At 29.6% G+C, this 17,412-nt stretch overlaps 1 protein-coding gene across 31 annotated transcripts in view; it reads right to left on the bottom strand.

Moving 5' to 3' along the window:
- Window positions 1-17,412, bottom strand: part of LOC143054256 (doublecortin domain-containing protein 2C-like) — a 113,727-nt gene that overhangs the window by 41,064 nt on the left and 55,251 nt on the right. For 20 of the 31 annotated variants that reach the window (XM_076227215.1, XM_076227209.1, XM_076227210.1 and 17 more), the window contains exons 4-7: window positions 12,021-12,155; window positions 9,850-10,008; window positions 9,504-9,530; window positions 6,771-6,809 (exon numbers count right to left, since the gene is read on the bottom strand). In XM_076227215.1, coding sequence (XP_076083330.1) covers window positions 6,771-6,809; window positions 9,504-9,530; window positions 9,850-10,008; window positions 12,021-12,155 — 360 coding nt within the window. Of the gene's footprint in view, window positions 1-6,770; window positions 6,810-9,503; window positions 9,531-9,849; window positions 10,009-12,020; window positions 12,156-12,191; window positions 12,327-17,412 lie in introns of all 31 variants that reach the window. The other 11 variants (XM_076227198.1, XM_076227202.1, XM_076227189.1 and 8 more) reach the window with 3 other exon arrangements.

Raw genomic sequence — 17,412 nt, 5'->3', positions numbered from 1 at the left:
TTTTACGATTATTTTATTTAAGACAGCCAAATATTTTGGAAAGCAATCAATAAATCCTATAATTAACTGTCTTAAAATTACTGTCAATCATTACCAGACAATATTGACATAACTTTCAGAATTACTGTCCATATAGGAATAATCACAAAACACTTTAAAAATACTTTTAGAAAATCATAACAAGGAAAATGATTAAGAAACTCAACAATGACTGTAATGATTACCAGGGCTAGGCTATAAAATTGGGTGCTACATATATGATTATGGTGAACAGGTCTAGGCCATATAAAATAGGTTGACGTATAAAGTAATGATTACCAGGGCTAGGCTATAAAATTGGGTGCTACATTTATGATTATGGTGAACAGGTCTAGGCCATATAAATTAGGTTGACGTATAAAGTAATGATTACCAGGGGCTAGGCTATAAATATGGGTGCCACATATGTGATTATGATAAACAGGTCATAAAATGGGTGGACCGTATAAATGCAATGATTACATACATTACAATGGTATCCTAACTTAAGACAAACTGACACTTTATACCCTATTTTTACAAACTCATACCAAAGTTTTTACAATGAGAACCACTCGTCTCAACATAATTTACAACCGTTTACCATTCATGTTTCTGAATTAATCAATTTTTAACTTAAGTGATTCCTATAACAATGCATATGACCAATTTAAGGGTCCCATGCATTGATATACTACATAGAAAGATTTAAAGTTACATCTTTTGTTTGGAACATGATATACCATATACACAGATTTAAATTTACATTCTTTGTGAGGAACGATTATAATAGTAATACGTTAGATACTTTAACATTTCAATTCTTTCAATAATTTATAATGATCACTCGGGACAATTTAAACCAAATATTGATAAAAAGATTTTCTCTTTCTTATTGTACATAGATTATTGTTAGGTTAATAGAATTGTCTTTTGAAATAAATTGAAAAAAAAAACGAAATATATACATGTTCATTTTTGAGGTACACTGAGGAAAATGGTTGTTGACGATTTAATAATAAATATTTTTTTACTCATCATAGATACTAGGATTAAAATATGTACCCTTGACACATGTTTCGTCAACAAAAGTCTCATCAGTGACCTTAGGCCTTCATCAAATTGAGCCAAACGTATACCCCAAAACCAGCTTTAAAAGGCCAACAATTGACAACGGTAAAATAATTCAAACTAACAGTCTGAATTATGTACAAAACAATAAGCAAAAATATAAATATGATATACACAGCAACAAATGACAACCACTGAATTACAGGATCCTGACTTGGGACAGGTACATACAGAATGTGGCAGGGTTAAATATATGTTTGTGAGCACCCAAACCCCCTTCAAACCTGGGACAGGGGTGGAACAAGTTCATTTGCAAATGTTTTTGTAACTATGCACGCAAAATAAATTTTAAAGTGAAAGATTATATTTTATTCAAGATAAAAATATCCTTACAGTGCCTCAACATATATATTTATAACCCATTGTTTTTATACCATTAATTATATTCAAATGTCTTCCCTGTTTTGTTTAATGGTGACAATAAACCACTGGTATGGAAGAAATAAACAAATGAAATTCTTTTGAAATAAGAAATAAACTAAAGATTTTATTTCCCTTTAGATAGAAAAGTTGTGTCAATTAGTGCCATCAAATAGTAAAATAAGAACAATTGTTTTCCGTTTGAACTATTTTCAAAGACGAAATCGAAAACAAAGTATTTCTCAATTACAAAAAAGGCTTAAAAGTTACATTTTCGATTTCAGTTTACATTTATTTCTTGAATAAAAGCTTAGACTTTATTTCTTTTTCATCAGTAGCTGCGTCATAAAGTAAAATAAAAACTATTGTTTTCCATTTGGACTAATTCCAGACTAAACTAAAAAAAGTATTTTACAATTACGTAAAAGGATTAAAAGTTACACTTTCATTTTCAGTTTTCTTTAATCCGTAAAATAAAGCTGAAAGTTGAAGACTTTATTTCTTTTTTATCAGAACCTGCGTCATAAGGTAAAATAAAAACAAATGTTTTCCAAAAAGTATTTTGCAATTACGTAAAAGGATTAAAAGTGACACTTTCAATTGCAGTTTTACGATTTGTATCAACTGGTCCTTAGCACAAACAGTACTTTGGTTATTCCAAATCGATACATTTTCCTGTAAATATGTTTTTAAAGCAAAAAAATAACATCCTTTTTATGACTGCAACAGTCCAATTATTGAATTAACCATGTACTGACTAAAGTTGAGGTTTGTGAAAAAAATAACATCCTTTTTACGACTGCGACAGTCCAATTAACCAAGTACTGACTGAATTCCTTGGTAATTTGCGACATTATTTATTTTCTAGTGTAATGATGTGTAATAAAACAATGGTCTGTGATCAAAAAGTCAATTCATTGCATCAAGGTGTGGGAAACTCATATAAAGGCACAGAAATTTTAAAAAGAAAAGCAAAAATTTAATTATTGTGTAATTAAATAATCAAATAACAACAAAGTTAGGTCCTTTCATATATTGGAATTAAACTTAGAGGGAAAAACGCCCTATTGTACCAATGAAAACTACATTTCACAATCTGACAACTTCAAAGCATTAATCATGGAAACAACATTTCAATTGTTAAGAACTCGTCAATTAAAATTTTCGTTTAATATTTACATTTAGTCAGGTCTAAATGGTATGATTTTTAAGAAAAAAATCTTAAATTCACATTTCCTCTCGCTGCAGACTAAACAGGAAAAGATTATAATCTTCTAATAATTATCTTTCCTAACTATTTACTCTAACAATGGTTGTCAATAAAATATTTTTCTATTTTGAATTGTTATTTTTTCTTATAGTTATAGTTTCAAACTTCTTTGAGCTGTCAATGTAACTTAATTTCCATTTATCAGCAAAGCCTATAATTTGGGTGTGATGGTAACTGCTCACTTATTTAACAGTTTAAAAAGGGGAAATAATTTTCATTTATCCTAAAGCCTATAATTTGGGTGTGACGGTACCTGCTCACTTATTTAACTGTTTAAAAAGGGGAGATAATTATGACTTCATTTTCCCATCACACGTCCTTAGTAACAAGTCGGTTACTTAAACAAGGGAAGTAATTAAATTGGATTGACATTATTATATTTGAGTGTCATAAACCATATTATATGGTCCTTTAACTACTACAGAAGTATTGAAATCAAAAGTTATCATACTCTTTAAACAGCATGGTTAATGATGCTAAAAAAATCCTAACAGATTTTTTTGTCAATCAATAGATGACAAATTCTTTTAAGTCATTTTCAATCAGATCTTTAAATTCATAATTAATTTCAATTCTTACTCAATCGATACTTAAAGCATGCAAGCAGAAACCACAGAATTGCAATGAAGAAAGAACGAAACATTATTCCTTGGAATGTCAGACTTTTTTATGCATCCTTAATTTGTTTACAATGAAAAATTCATCATAGCAACAATCGTCATCTTCTTTATTTCCTTCGTACAAAGTTATAAGGATCAATGTCAAAGTTATAAACCATTTAAAGAAAACAAGAATTTTGTCGCTTAAGAATTAAAAAGACCTTGTTGGGAGAAAATACATACAAAAAGTTTATTTATCAGTCTTTAATTTTGCTGTCAAACCTTCAAAAGTAGGTGTAATATTTTTCACTTTTCAATAGAGTTTTGTTTGTACAGTAAAATGACGATATAGTAGTCCGAAAAACTGTTTTAAGTCTTTTATGTAAATAAATTAAGAATTAACATTTATCTTTTCACAGTAATTTAAACCTGTTGTATTTTATCACAAAAAGCACAGAAATCATAATTCTAAAAAGCTAATTCAACTTCATTTTATAACGACAATTGAATGAAAATTATTCGGTATGCTAGTTAACTTGGGAAAGGACCCTTTAACTAAATAATCTTTATATAAGAGTTGATCTTGTCTTGTATTTTACCTACATTTAAATTCAATGAGATAAAACCTGCTTCAAACAAGTTGAAAAGATCAAAATTCACTTTTGTGAAAGTCAATCAGATAAAATAACATATAATTTCAGTAACTGATAGTGCAAGCTTTCTCATATTACTGCAGTGTACCTATTACTGCATACAGGTGTATATATATTTCTTCAATGACGAGTGTAGGTTAGCTTTATTCAATAAAATTCAGTCTCCATTAAAGACAACACACAACTAACTGTGCTGTAAGATGTGAGATTTTATAGTTCATTTTTTAGGACTTCTGGCTTCTTATTAAATGGTCAAAGATTATAAATCCCAGAGTTTCCATTAAAGTTGTCACCCATCCTAGCTGTGCTGTAAGATGTGGGATTTTCTAGTTCACTTTTTAGGACTTCTGGCTTCTAATTAGATGTACAAAGATTTTAAAAGCACTATTCTTTTGAATTTTTTGTTATTTTCTTGTATTTTATTAAGGAGAGGTGGGCAGGGCCCCTGGTAACTAAGTAGTCTTAGACTCTTAAGTATTTCCTCTTTAGTGATCACTATCTTTACATCTCTGATGTTGTGAGTTTCAACAATGCATCTGGTACTGGTGTCTGTTGAGCTCAAATCTCAATTAATAACGGTTGGTGCTTCTCTTCAGGAACTTTAATAAACTTCCTGCATCAATAACTGGCTTTCACTGTAATTCAGTGGTTGTCGTTTGTTTAAGTGTTACATATTTGTTTTCGTTCATTTTTTTACATAAATAAGGCCGTTAGTTTTCTCGTTTGAACTGTTTTACATTGTCTTATCGGGGCCTTTTACAGCTGACTATGCAGTATGGGCTTGGCTCATTGATGAAGGCCGTATGGTGACCTATAGTTGTTAATGTCTGTGTCATTTTGGTCTTTTGTGAATAGTTGTCTCATTGGCAATCATTCCACATCTTCTTTTTTATATTTACATAGTATTGTCAAGGGAGCTGAAATTGGATAGAAACACCAACAAAGAAACAAAATGTTTTTCATGAGATGTTTGTTTGTGTAATCCGTCCAATATCTTTTTTTTCTTCTTAATTTATATAATGGTACAGATAAGTTCAGATTTTTTTTTAACAACAGTATCTTAGAAAACAATACATTTTTGTACTTGTCTCAGTGAGACTACCTAATTGCCCCACTATTATGCATAAAAAGTGAAATAATTCCAAACATTTTCTCAGCTTTTAAAAAAGTTTCTAAATGATAAAATTAGTATGTTATGTGGTATTATACTATATTATGAGAAATATGCATTTTATAATGCTGGAAAAAATTAACATGCTATTCACAAGAAAAACTTTTCATGCAAAAGTAACTTTAAGTCTCCTTATATTCCATTAAACCACAAAACAATATTATTATACTAGTAAACTAGTAATGATACGGTTTTCGCTGTGCAGATTATTGAATTGTTTATGTATATTTCTTTTAAATTATACATAAATTATCTCCCTTTAAAAAAAAGGTCCAATAATTTATAACAGAACACCGAAGAGAGAGCAAAAACTTTACATGTTGCCACATTTCAATTAATAAATGTAAACTCTGTTGAAAATGCAAATAATTTTTAAACAGACCTTTAATAAGAGTTTTTAGTCTGATAACAAATTTAGGTAAAACAAGTTTTTGAAATTAACCAAGAATGTGTATAGGAATTTTAATGAGACTATACAAATCCTTGATTAAGCAAATACACAAATATATTATATGTGAAATGATACATTTGTAAATAATGTGTGATGTGAATTAGAACCAAATAATGACTTTTCCAAACCCTGAATTAAAAAACATTAAGAAAATCCTTAAAACCTTTTTAAAGCATGCCTAATAAGGCAAAATCCACACACCAAAAAAAATAGCCCCAGAATTTATGAAGACATTATTCTTAGTAAGTGGGGAGGTGACTACTAATGCTGCCGTATGTGATCAATCAATACATCACATAGTGATCAGTGTGTATCGTTCAACCATGATAAGCCTGTGCCAAAATCAAGTAAAAAATTAGTTGTTGCTAGTCAAAATTCCTGTTACAGACATGCCAAAATCTAGTAAAAATATGCTAATCCTAGTCAAAATTCTCAATTTTTTTTCTCATTTGTCTTCAAGTTTGTCTAAAATCAGTTGATGTCCACTAAATCTTTTATTTTTAAGAAAACTTTTGCCAATACTTAGAATAAACTATAGCCTTCCCAAATAAGATAAAGTTGAAATAGTGCATAAACCAATTACATTATAAAATTTAAAAATAATACATAACATAATCATTTTAATGAATTGTGAATTTTAGCTTCAGTTTTAATGATATGTGAATCTTAGCTTTAGCTTTAATGATATATGTGAACTTTAGCTTTAATGAATTATGAACATTAGCTTAAATGAATTGTAAACTTTAGCTTTTAAATATATAATAATAAACAGAAAATAGGATATGTTTTATAATTGCAAGGTTCTAGGAAGGGATGTGATGTATCATACCTGCCTGCTGCTCTACACAACAAAATAATGTCCTTTTTAATCTTATGCTAGTTGCCATGGTTACAAATCAACACAAACAATAAAATGTGCACCATTAAAATTTCAATTTATCTGCAACAGTCACAACAGTTATAAAATATGCACTTTTGTTGAAACCCTAATTTAAAGTATAAATTAAAAATTTTAAGTTTGCAAAAATTATTTTGTTTTAGCAGATTTTTTCTTCTTCTCATTATGGAAATGTTACCATGGCAACTGTTGCAAATAAGAATGACATGCATGAATTACCTAGGTCTTCTGTAATCCGATGGTCCGCCAAAAGTAGATCTATATCACAGAAGAAAATGACGATAGAATGTGAATGAAATCTACTGATGTATGTATGGTATACCATTTTGTTGACATAAAAACTATTAGGAATTTTCAGAAAATCCTTCTCTTTGGACAAAGAATTACCTACTTTTTTGTTGAAAATCATTAAAATATCTGTGGCTTTGAAAAAAACGTTACAAATTGAGTATAAGAATAACTTTTTATTGTAAAAAGTAAGATTTGTTTAAACAGCCAATGATTTTCGTCTTTCTATTATATAAATGGATTTACTCATATTAAATGTGTATATCTAGGGGACACAATTCTGTAGCTTCTTCCTAACAACCAATTAATTATCTCCCATTTTCATACTAAGGGGAGATAATTATGACAGTTAATGTAAGCACATCCAACAAAATGGTATACAATAATTAGGCAATAGCTTTATTACAAAAAACATCATGAGTTAGACAAATAGACTATTCTGTTCTGTTCTGCAATTTATACTTATTCACTACATGAAATTCAGTAAAATATTTAAAAATAAACTATGACATATTATTCATTAGCTTTTTGTTGACAGTTTCAAATTTGCCAATTTTTGCAATACATAAAAATAAAGTTTGATTCTTATTTCAATAGGAAACTTTAATAATAAATTAAATAAATTAAATGCAGCATGAAAATTTCAACATTTACCTTTTTTTCTTACTTCCAGTGTACAATTTATCAAAGACGGATATAAAAGATACATTGCAGAACAGATTATCTTTAACAATGTTATCTAGTTACAAATAAGATCAATTTGCTACCAAGTATGATTTCTAAACATTTCATCATTGTCATATCATACGTTAACGTTAACGTTAGTAGAAAATAATTATTTGTAACAAGATATCAACACAGTTCTAATGATGCATCTAAAGTCAATACATTTAATACCAACTTTTATTAAGAAATACTTTTTGAAGGATGACTAGGCAATTTATATAAAAAGAATACTTCTTTGAGAGAAGTTTGCAAAATTCTGTTGCAATCTTTAGTGTAGTATGTCAAAGAAAAACATTATACCCTGGTAAAAATAAATCTAGATGCATTGCATGTTAAAATTAAGTTCTAGCAACTTTAGCTGAAGTAAAAAATTTAAAACAGAATTAGTCTTTCTAATTTTAGATCTACAAAACAAGTACTACTATTCCTAACGAAACATGAATCTCATTTGAGCAAACACAGACATATTAATTTGGACAGTGAAATTGTGCTTTTCAATAATGTCTAACACAAATCGTTGATAAATCAAAATACAATCTGATTCCCAAAGTTTTTTTTTTTGAAAGATAAAATTTCATATAAAGTTGGTTGGTCTGTCTGTGTTTGACAAAAATATGGCATGGCTATACATTTTAAAATTATGCAACTAATGAAAACGAATATACACAGTACGTAAGATTATTACAATGCAACGCATTTTCAAACCCATAATTTGGTATAACATAATGGTACATATATAATGTAATTTGTGGCAAAACTGCAATCAGTCATGTTTGGCAATAAATGTATTGCATGAAAAAGAAAATTGGCTGAGTTTGGCAATAAGTAAAATAGTTGCACTGCAATAAAATTTCACTGTATATATGAATATGAAATATGATTTTCTTTGAAATTCTTTTTAATTGAATTTTGGAGGAAGAATGATTTTTCTTTGCTGTGATTTAGATAGATCAGGTTCAGAAATTTTTGCAATGACTTATAATTGCAGAGAATGCAAAAAGACATACAGCAATAATTCAAACTCATATTTCAATTTTATAAACCATTGTTTGGTGTACAGCATTTGCAAATTATTCATTTAATGTTATAATTTCTGAGTTTACAGCAATTAAGGTAAAATGATTTGTAAATTTCTTCCCAACTTGAAAAGAAGCAATTTAAGGTTAATTCCAAACTTCTAACTACATTATTAATACAGAGCTGATGTTTAAAACCATGCAAATAACTGTACAGTTTAAAACCATGCAAATAACTGTACAGTCTAAAACTATGCAGTTGACTAAACACCTTGTAAAATGTTAGCAAACAGCAAAATGTTGTTGTCTTGCTATGTGCTATTTATGATTGACTATTTAATGCTGAGTTCACATGTAATTCGAATTCGATTCACATTAACTAATTCGAATTAGTTTAATTCGCATTTGAAACATTTAACGTTTAAACGTCAATTCTAATTTCGAATTGCAATGCGCGTCAAATTCGCTTTATTGTCCTACAACGTTAACTTTTAATTTGTATTAACAAAACGTGTATTTCTAATGCGAATTAGTTAATTCGAATTAGCCAATTTGAATCAGTTCGAATTAAAAAAGAAGAGTGTTTGAACGCGATTAGCGAATTCAATTCGCATTCGATTCAAATTCAATTCGAATTAAATGTATGTGTGAACGAGGCATAAGATTGAAACTATTGACTATTTGGATAGTATGTTTCTCAGCAGAATTAGTTAGCTATGATTATTAGAATAACAACAACACTATACAATATCACTGAAATCAAGTTAGTTGTTTAACTATTTAAGATAAGTTTGGACAGACAAACCAGTCATAACAATATTCTCCTGCTTCAGTTAGCCAGGCTACAGCGAAGGTAACTAGTTCTAATTAAAAAAAAAAAAAAGCAAGAAAAAAAATAAAGATAATATTAATCATATCTTACCTTTCTTTCCATAAGTATTTAGTTTGTCTGAAAAAGAAAGATTTAATATTTAATATCTTCTAATATTATAATTGCCCATCTTTACTCACTAGTAATTTAAGTCAACACTGAATTTCTTCAAACTATTAAATTTATTCTATTTTAGATTTGCTTTACATATTGGTCTCAGACCCATCTTTTAGCATTAAGGGTTATTTTAATGTATTAGTAAATTATAATACTAAAAAAAATCAATCAGGTTGATCTTTGGCTGTGTTGTTAGATTCTAATTTCACAGACTTATATACTTTACAATTAGTATAAATTTACGAGCTTTCTTGCAATATAAACAGAAAAATAGACTTACTGTTTGTCTCTAGGTGATAATGGAACAATAATATTTTTACGCCCATGAGGTTCGTATCTACCCGGTTTGAATGTGTGATAGGAGTTTTTGGCTACGTAAAGTCCTCCAGTTTCTAATTGGTTAACATCTGTTACAACATGTCCCTCTAAATCACAGATCCTAAAAAGAAATTAAATATAAAATGAACCATGTCCGCATCTCGCTTCATTTTTCAATATAATATGAACCAAGTCCTGGTCTTCCTTTCACATTTCAATATAATGTGAACCAAGTCTTGGTCTTACTTTCACATTTCAATATAATGTGAACCAAGTCTTGGTCTTACTTTCACATTTCAATATAATGTGAACCAAGTCTTGGTCTTACTTTCACATTTCAATATAATGTGAACCAAGTCTTGGTCTTACTTTCACATTTCAATATAATGAGAACCAAGTCTTGGTCTTACTTTCACATTTCAATATAATGTGAACCAAGTCCTCATCTCGCTTCACATTTCAATGTAATGTAAACCCAGTCCTGGTCTTGTTTTCACATTTCAATATAATGTGAACAACAAAATCTTGATGTGAACACTTGTGTGGCATATGTTTTATAAAGCAAACATCATAATGAACATGTGTGGGTTTTCAATAAGAACCTTTGTGGTCTCTATTACAAAATTGAGCAAGGAAATGACATCAAAATTAGATTAGTTTTTTACTTTTGCTATAAAAAGAATAATATCTTGGCCCAGTTGATACAACATTTTACAGGTTGATGCATCTTTGTCCTCACCAGTTTAGACTGAATTTACTCAATTTTAATCAGGTGTCATGTGGTTGCCTTCTCATTGACATAAACTTTGCATCTCTATGAATGCAGGTTCTACAGAATGGTGACCAGTGTTTGCTCCAAGAGGCATCCATAGTGCTCCTTAGCATATTACAAGAAAATATGAAAGCTAAGCCCCAAAAAACACATTTGGAACCAGTTGGTAAACAAAAATATCAAATTAAGAATATAAAGTATCTCCCCAAAAGAGGTGTGGTTATGAATCAGCTTAACATATGCATGAGGGGTCTGATGGGTTATTTTCTTTCTTCGTGATCGGCGCATTTTCGCTATCGTGATCCGTTTTTCTAGATTTATTACTCTTTTTATATTTTTCGTGATCCGTGATCATGGAAATTTATCTTCTTTGAATCGTGATTGACAAAAAAAATCAACTCGTGAATTGTTATGAGACCCCTAATCAGGCCCCTCATGCATTAAAACTGCAAGTTGAAAATTCAATGATACAACTTGCGTTCTCTGAAATCAGATGTGCACATATAATAGATAATAGTGAATATATTAAGCAATTTTGTGGATGTAGAAAAGAAAGTATGATCCCTGCATAATGCAGCATGGGTTGGTCAAATTTCACTCTTTAATTCTATCACAACTTACATCTAGCACTCTCTGATGTAAGAAATCTCATCTTTATAAAGTCAGCACTTCTGTAATGTCCATCTGACCTAGATTCTTTGAATATTAACTTGTGTCACCTGTTTTTTCCTTTAAAATCTGATATTTCAGACATGGAATTCTAAGAATTGGAAACTTGATATAGAATTTTCTTTTAACACACCAATAAAATTGAGAATGGAAATAGGGTATGTGTCAAAGCAACAACAACCTGACCATAGAGCAGACAACAGCTAAAGGCCACCAATGAGTCTTCTATGTAGCAAGAACGTACCACCAGCATCCGGAGGTGTCTGAATGAATTTATCCTCACAAGCCTGTTAAATTTTGATCCAACTGATTCTAAAATCCAGATGACATTTTGACCCATAAGGCTTTATAATCCTATGACTATTCTTTAAACACACAGAATTTTTTTTATCTCACAACAGTATAAATTTTAACTTTTTACACCATAACTTCTGTGCAACAATATAAAATTATTCATTGAATATTTCACATATTGATCAAAGCAGAAAAAAGGTGTACACAAGAAAAGCTCAGTAGAAAATTGAAAGTCACATCTAGATTATAAACTGTTTTCTCACCAAATATTTGATGGTTTGGTAAAAAAAATATAAAAACTAATTTTGAAAAGTCAAATTTGGTTCTGATCGGAAAACAGTTTATAAAGCCCAAAAACCTAGGGTTTACATGGAAAGCAACGTCTGTGTTCTACTTACTGATCGACCCGATACTGATGCTTCTCTCTAATGGCCTCGTGAACAACCTTTATTGCCTCAGTCATATTTTCCAACTGTCGATAAGACAATCCAACCGTAGTTGGCTTATCAATATCCTGCCCATTAACAAAAACTCTGAAATTAACAAGTTTATGAATGATAATTACTCACTCGTCACACCGGTAGTTTAAACTATCTGCTACTTTTTCCGCTACGGCTTTAGCTGTCTCATGAAAGGAATGCTGCTGGTGTGGTAAAAGGCAAACCTTAATTGCACTTTCTGTAAAGCGCCCATTTACTACGATACTGAAAGAAAAGAAATTAATCATATGTGTTAGTGGGTGAACTCAAGGACAATTAGACAGAATATTTCACAAAGGTATTAAAATGTCAGACCCACCAAAGGAATATAAGCTTGTTTGTGTGACCAGACATATAGACCAAAATTTATAGAAAGGAGAGTTCTCTGAGGCTTCACATTGTAAATGAAGAGTTCTCTGAGGCTTCACATTGTGAAAGGACACTTTTGTAGATCTATATCACATTCATTTTTTTCCAAAATCCTAAGAAAGTATGGGGTCGAACTAGATGGACAGGACACCTCATCACCCTCTCAACTTTTCATCTCAGGATCAACCAATAATAGCCACTGTTTAGAAGTGTCAGAATAATAAGTTCCTTTACATTTCTTTTTAATTTTTAAAATTCTTAAAAGTATTGTTCTTTTTTTTATAATTTGTATATATCTTTATCTTTATTTGTGTATCTTTATCTTCATCAATATATCATTATTTATAAATTCAATTAAACTAACTACTTTTTTTCTCTCAAAAAATTGTTTACAAAAGTTCTAAATAATTTCACTTTATATTTCTGTAAACATGCAAATAACATGCAATAATAATTAATAACATGCACTTAAAAAACATGCAACGAATGGCATATGTAACTATTCAAAGAAATGTTTTCATGCAACATGCAAACTGCCAAATAAAATAGATTTGAATGTTCTTCTATGAATGTTATGCAGAACTATGTAATGTCTCATACCACAAATTCTTATTTTCATTTAATTAGTTAATTAAAATATCAATCTACTATAAGTTTTGAATTTCTACAAATCTTAGATTTCTACAGAAGCAATTTCAGAGCCTGACATTTGCTCCATAAATTATAAATTGATATTAGTTAATGCCCTTCATGAGAAATAGCAATGGCTTATTCCTTCAAAAATTAGCAATGACAAAAGCAGATATCCCTGTTTATTTTAACTAATGTAAACACCAGAGTATACTTCTTCATGAATTTGATTATAAATATGAAAATATTTGACAACTAATTTCAATAAATATACTTCTTGGCATTGCTCTTTATTGCAGGGAACCAGTATTACTTGTCAACAAGGGAAATAACTCATCTCAAGCTATAATTAATAGTCAAATTCTGGATTTCTGAAACCATTTTCTGTAAGTTAGTTCCTATACTATATAAGAACTATTCTATTTCCTATAGCAATGATAAACACATGATATATAGCTGAATTAATAAATAAGTTCTTGCACAAGCTTTTGTAACGTTTGTTATATTTGTTATTTTCCTGACCAAAAAATGTTAGAAGTTGGTAAAGTTACAATATTTTTTAAATGCTTATTGTTAACTCAGTTAAATGAATCGAATCTCATATCAAACAACTTGTTGAAAAAGTAATATCCTTTTGGTGATTCTTAGAAGTAAAAAAGGCAAGAAGATTTTTCAAATTGATTTATTCCTTCCCCATAAAACTTAGAACTATTTTGTCTAAAATAAATGAGTGCAATCACATGATAAAATCATATAATTTGCTAACTAATGAAACTAATGAAATCTAATATATTTTTTTTTCACAAAGTGTTGATATTTCAACAGGTAATGTAAAAATAAATGAAAAATATGAAAATTCAAAAAAAGTCCATTGCTGGCCGCGCACGGGTCTTATTTGACCTTTTGGGTGGAAAATTATGTCTTATCAGTTGTTAGCATGATTCCGTTCTTGGGTCTAAGGTCACTCCCAGTGGAAAAAAGAGTTCCCGAGATATACCAGATAAAAAGGATGTTTAAATAATCCCACCTCCCCCCACATGCACACACAGCATGAATACAAAAACACTATTTAAGACTGGTTAAGCAGAGATTCAGATTGAAGTTTGAGTATTTCCCCCCTCACAGACAATTCAATTGCTAATGGGTCTGATGCCACTGGGCATTTCCCCACTCACAGACAAGTCAATTGCTAATGGGTGTCTGATGCCACTGGGCATTTCCCCCCTAACAGACAATTCCTTGCTGTAGGTTTGATGTCACTGGGCATTTCCACCTCACAGTAAAATTCCTTGCTATAGGCCTGATGCCACTAGGCATTTCCCCCCTCAAAGTAAAATTCATTGCTGTAGGTCTGATGCCACTGGGCATTTAATCACTTCAACATCATACAGTCTAACCATGTTCCCTTAAAGTAACATGATGTAGCTTCTTGGAAGGTCTATTGGGATTTCAGGAACAGGATATTGGGTTCATCTTGGATATAGCCTCAGGAAAGACAAACTTTAATGTTTGTAACTGACTAACAGCAACAAGAAATATTTGACATTACAAGGTCAAACTTAGGAACCAAAATCATGACATGGAAAAATAGTTTTACAAGAAGAGGGATTAGTAAACATATATTCATCATGCCTTGAAACAATATGGGAGTAAAATTAATAATAAAATTTTAATTGAATTTTTTACTATTTATATTAAAATCCTTTGGCTTTTAAATAGTGAAAGATCTAAAAATGATTTAAAAACATTAACTAATTTATAAAACTATAACCATATGTTTTGCTGGGTATTGATCATCTATTATTAAGTATTTCAAAGAATATTTCACACTGAATATTTGTTCTACTTATGTATACATAACCCCAACGTGACTCTTTCATTAAATCTGTGCCAATTTTATAGAAAGATATTTAATAGAGGTCAAGCTTTAATTATATTACCAAATCTAGTAAATAGTTTAATGATTGAGTTTCTTTTGATGATCTGCACTTTATTATAAATCCTCAAATTAGGTAATGCTTTGAATTCTCTACCATTATATATATGTCTATGGATATGTTATAGTGTATGGGTAGGTCAAAAGAGTGAAAGACTTTAAAAACACTTTTATTTTTCAAACATTGCATACAATTTTAAATAAACAATTAAGTCCTTTACTCATTCTTTGGCAGACTTTTGAAAACATTTACCAACCTTGACCTTTATCTTTACTCATTCTAAGGCAGAATTTCAAAAACAACCACCACCCATTTACAATATCTTTACTTGTTCTTCGGCAGAAAAAAAAACCCCACCATGAACCCATTTATTTTATCTTAAATGCTCATTCTTTGTGAGTCTTTTTTAAAGAAATAAAAACCCTCAATAAAGTTATCTTGACTCATCCTTTGGCAGAATTTCGAAAAATCACTTCCACCAATTGAATTTTCTTTGCATATTTTTAGCATTTCAAAGAAAATCCACCTCCCCTGTCCTTTTTCCAACCAATCATACATTTGTTTTTTTAATAAATTAAAAATCATAAGTGTAATACTGATTCATTATTATTCGTTGGATACCAATTTTCATTGGTTCTGTGGGTACAGGTGAACCACGAAATCAAATGTTCAACGAAACACATATATCAATAGGCTTTGTATGAAGAGATTGTCAAAACCACGAAATCAAATATCCACTAATATGCAAGATTTCAAGATTCCACGATAATTGATGCCCATGAAAATAAATGAATCCACAGTAATTCAGGAGATGAAAGGAACAGGTATCTTGTCATAAAGGACTTAGACTAAGTAAGTGTGTGAAGTTTTAGAAGGGTCAAATTGAAATTTACAAAAGTAAAACATTTGTAAGGTGTTGAAAAGACCATATCCAAATGCAAGCATGAGGACTCAAAAGGATGAATAAAGCTCCCAACCCTCTCCAAACATTTTATTAAATTTTGCAATCTTTTGATAAATTTTTAAAATTTATGATTTAACCCGATCAGTGTGAAATATTCTTTTTGAACAAATGTTATAATGGTCCATTACGCTGCATCTGAAAATCTGTAATGATGCTTTAGCTAGCTAGCTTCTAAAATGAAAACAAATCTAAATAAATGATAAGTTAGATAAAATAAAGCATATATGTATGACAAACTAGGCAAACAAACGTATAAAATATATAGAAAGCTGAAAAATGAGGTTAAGCATTGACAAAACAACTGAATAATAGCTTATATTAAAACATAAAATATACTACAAATGAAATATGTTTAGAAAATAAAACTTGCATAAATGAAAATGTACGCGTTTTTAATATCTAAAATTTGAATATCAATTGCATTTTATTTAACTCTGTAAATAAACAAATTTGCTATGAAATAGAGACACTTACAAGGAAATGGAGCCTAATGATTAAATGGATTTGCAATAACAAAAAATATCCAAAGAGAATTCGAGGTTACAAAATTGCCTATTTTGTAAGGTAACCATGGTAACAGAATTATGATTTATCGTCATAGATTTTTAAGATTAGTTGCATTCTGTATTTTTCTGTTATATTAACAATATATCTACCACAATCATGAGAAAATTTAGACAAATTTAAAAAAGAAAAAAAAGAAATGAAATTTTCTAATGGATATATAAGAAGATGTGATAGGAGTGCCAATGAGACAACTCTCAATCCTATAGTCACAATATGTAAAAGTGAACCATTATACGTCAAAGTGAGGTTTTTATCACTGAGCCTTGTCTCAAACCAAAAGCAATTTATTATTAAAAGGCCCAAAAAGTCTTTTTGATTAATAATTGAATTTTTCATGTCTTTACATAAGATTATACAAAAATAATTTATATCATTGGTTTACACTAACTATAGAGACAAATTGTAAAAGAGAAAAGTCGTTAGTGACATAAATATGAAAAGCATTACTTTCATAAACACTCATAAATCATTTCGTAGAGGGACACTTTCATTGAACTTTTGAGAGAGCAAACATCGCACACCAAAATACTAATAAAGAACAGCGAACTTTAAATAAATAGATGACAGGCCTTAAGAAGTTTGGATTCAAAATTTAATGAAAAACAAATGTAAAAACTTGAAATTTCCAAATACGTGTATATCTATCAATGAATAGTTTCGAAAACACTTCAAAATTCTTTTAAAAAATATAGATAAGATCATTAGAAATTTAAGTTTAATATGTTTTATGTCAACTACCCTCTTAGCTTGTGAAAGTGTATTGAAATATTAAATGTTTCAGGAATTGAAAAAATTTGAACTTTATGTTTTAAAATTGAGAACGTGTCAAAGAGACAACATCTAA

This window comes from Mytilus galloprovincialis, chromosome 12 (assembly GCF_965363235.1).
Source record: "Mytilus galloprovincialis chromosome 12, xbMytGall1.hap1.1, whole genome shotgun sequence".
In the NCBI taxonomy this organism is placed as follows: Eukaryota; Metazoa; Mollusca; class Bivalvia; order Mytilida; family Mytilidae; genus Mytilus; species Mytilus galloprovincialis.
This window is presented reverse-complemented; position numbering and strand designations above follow the sequence as displayed.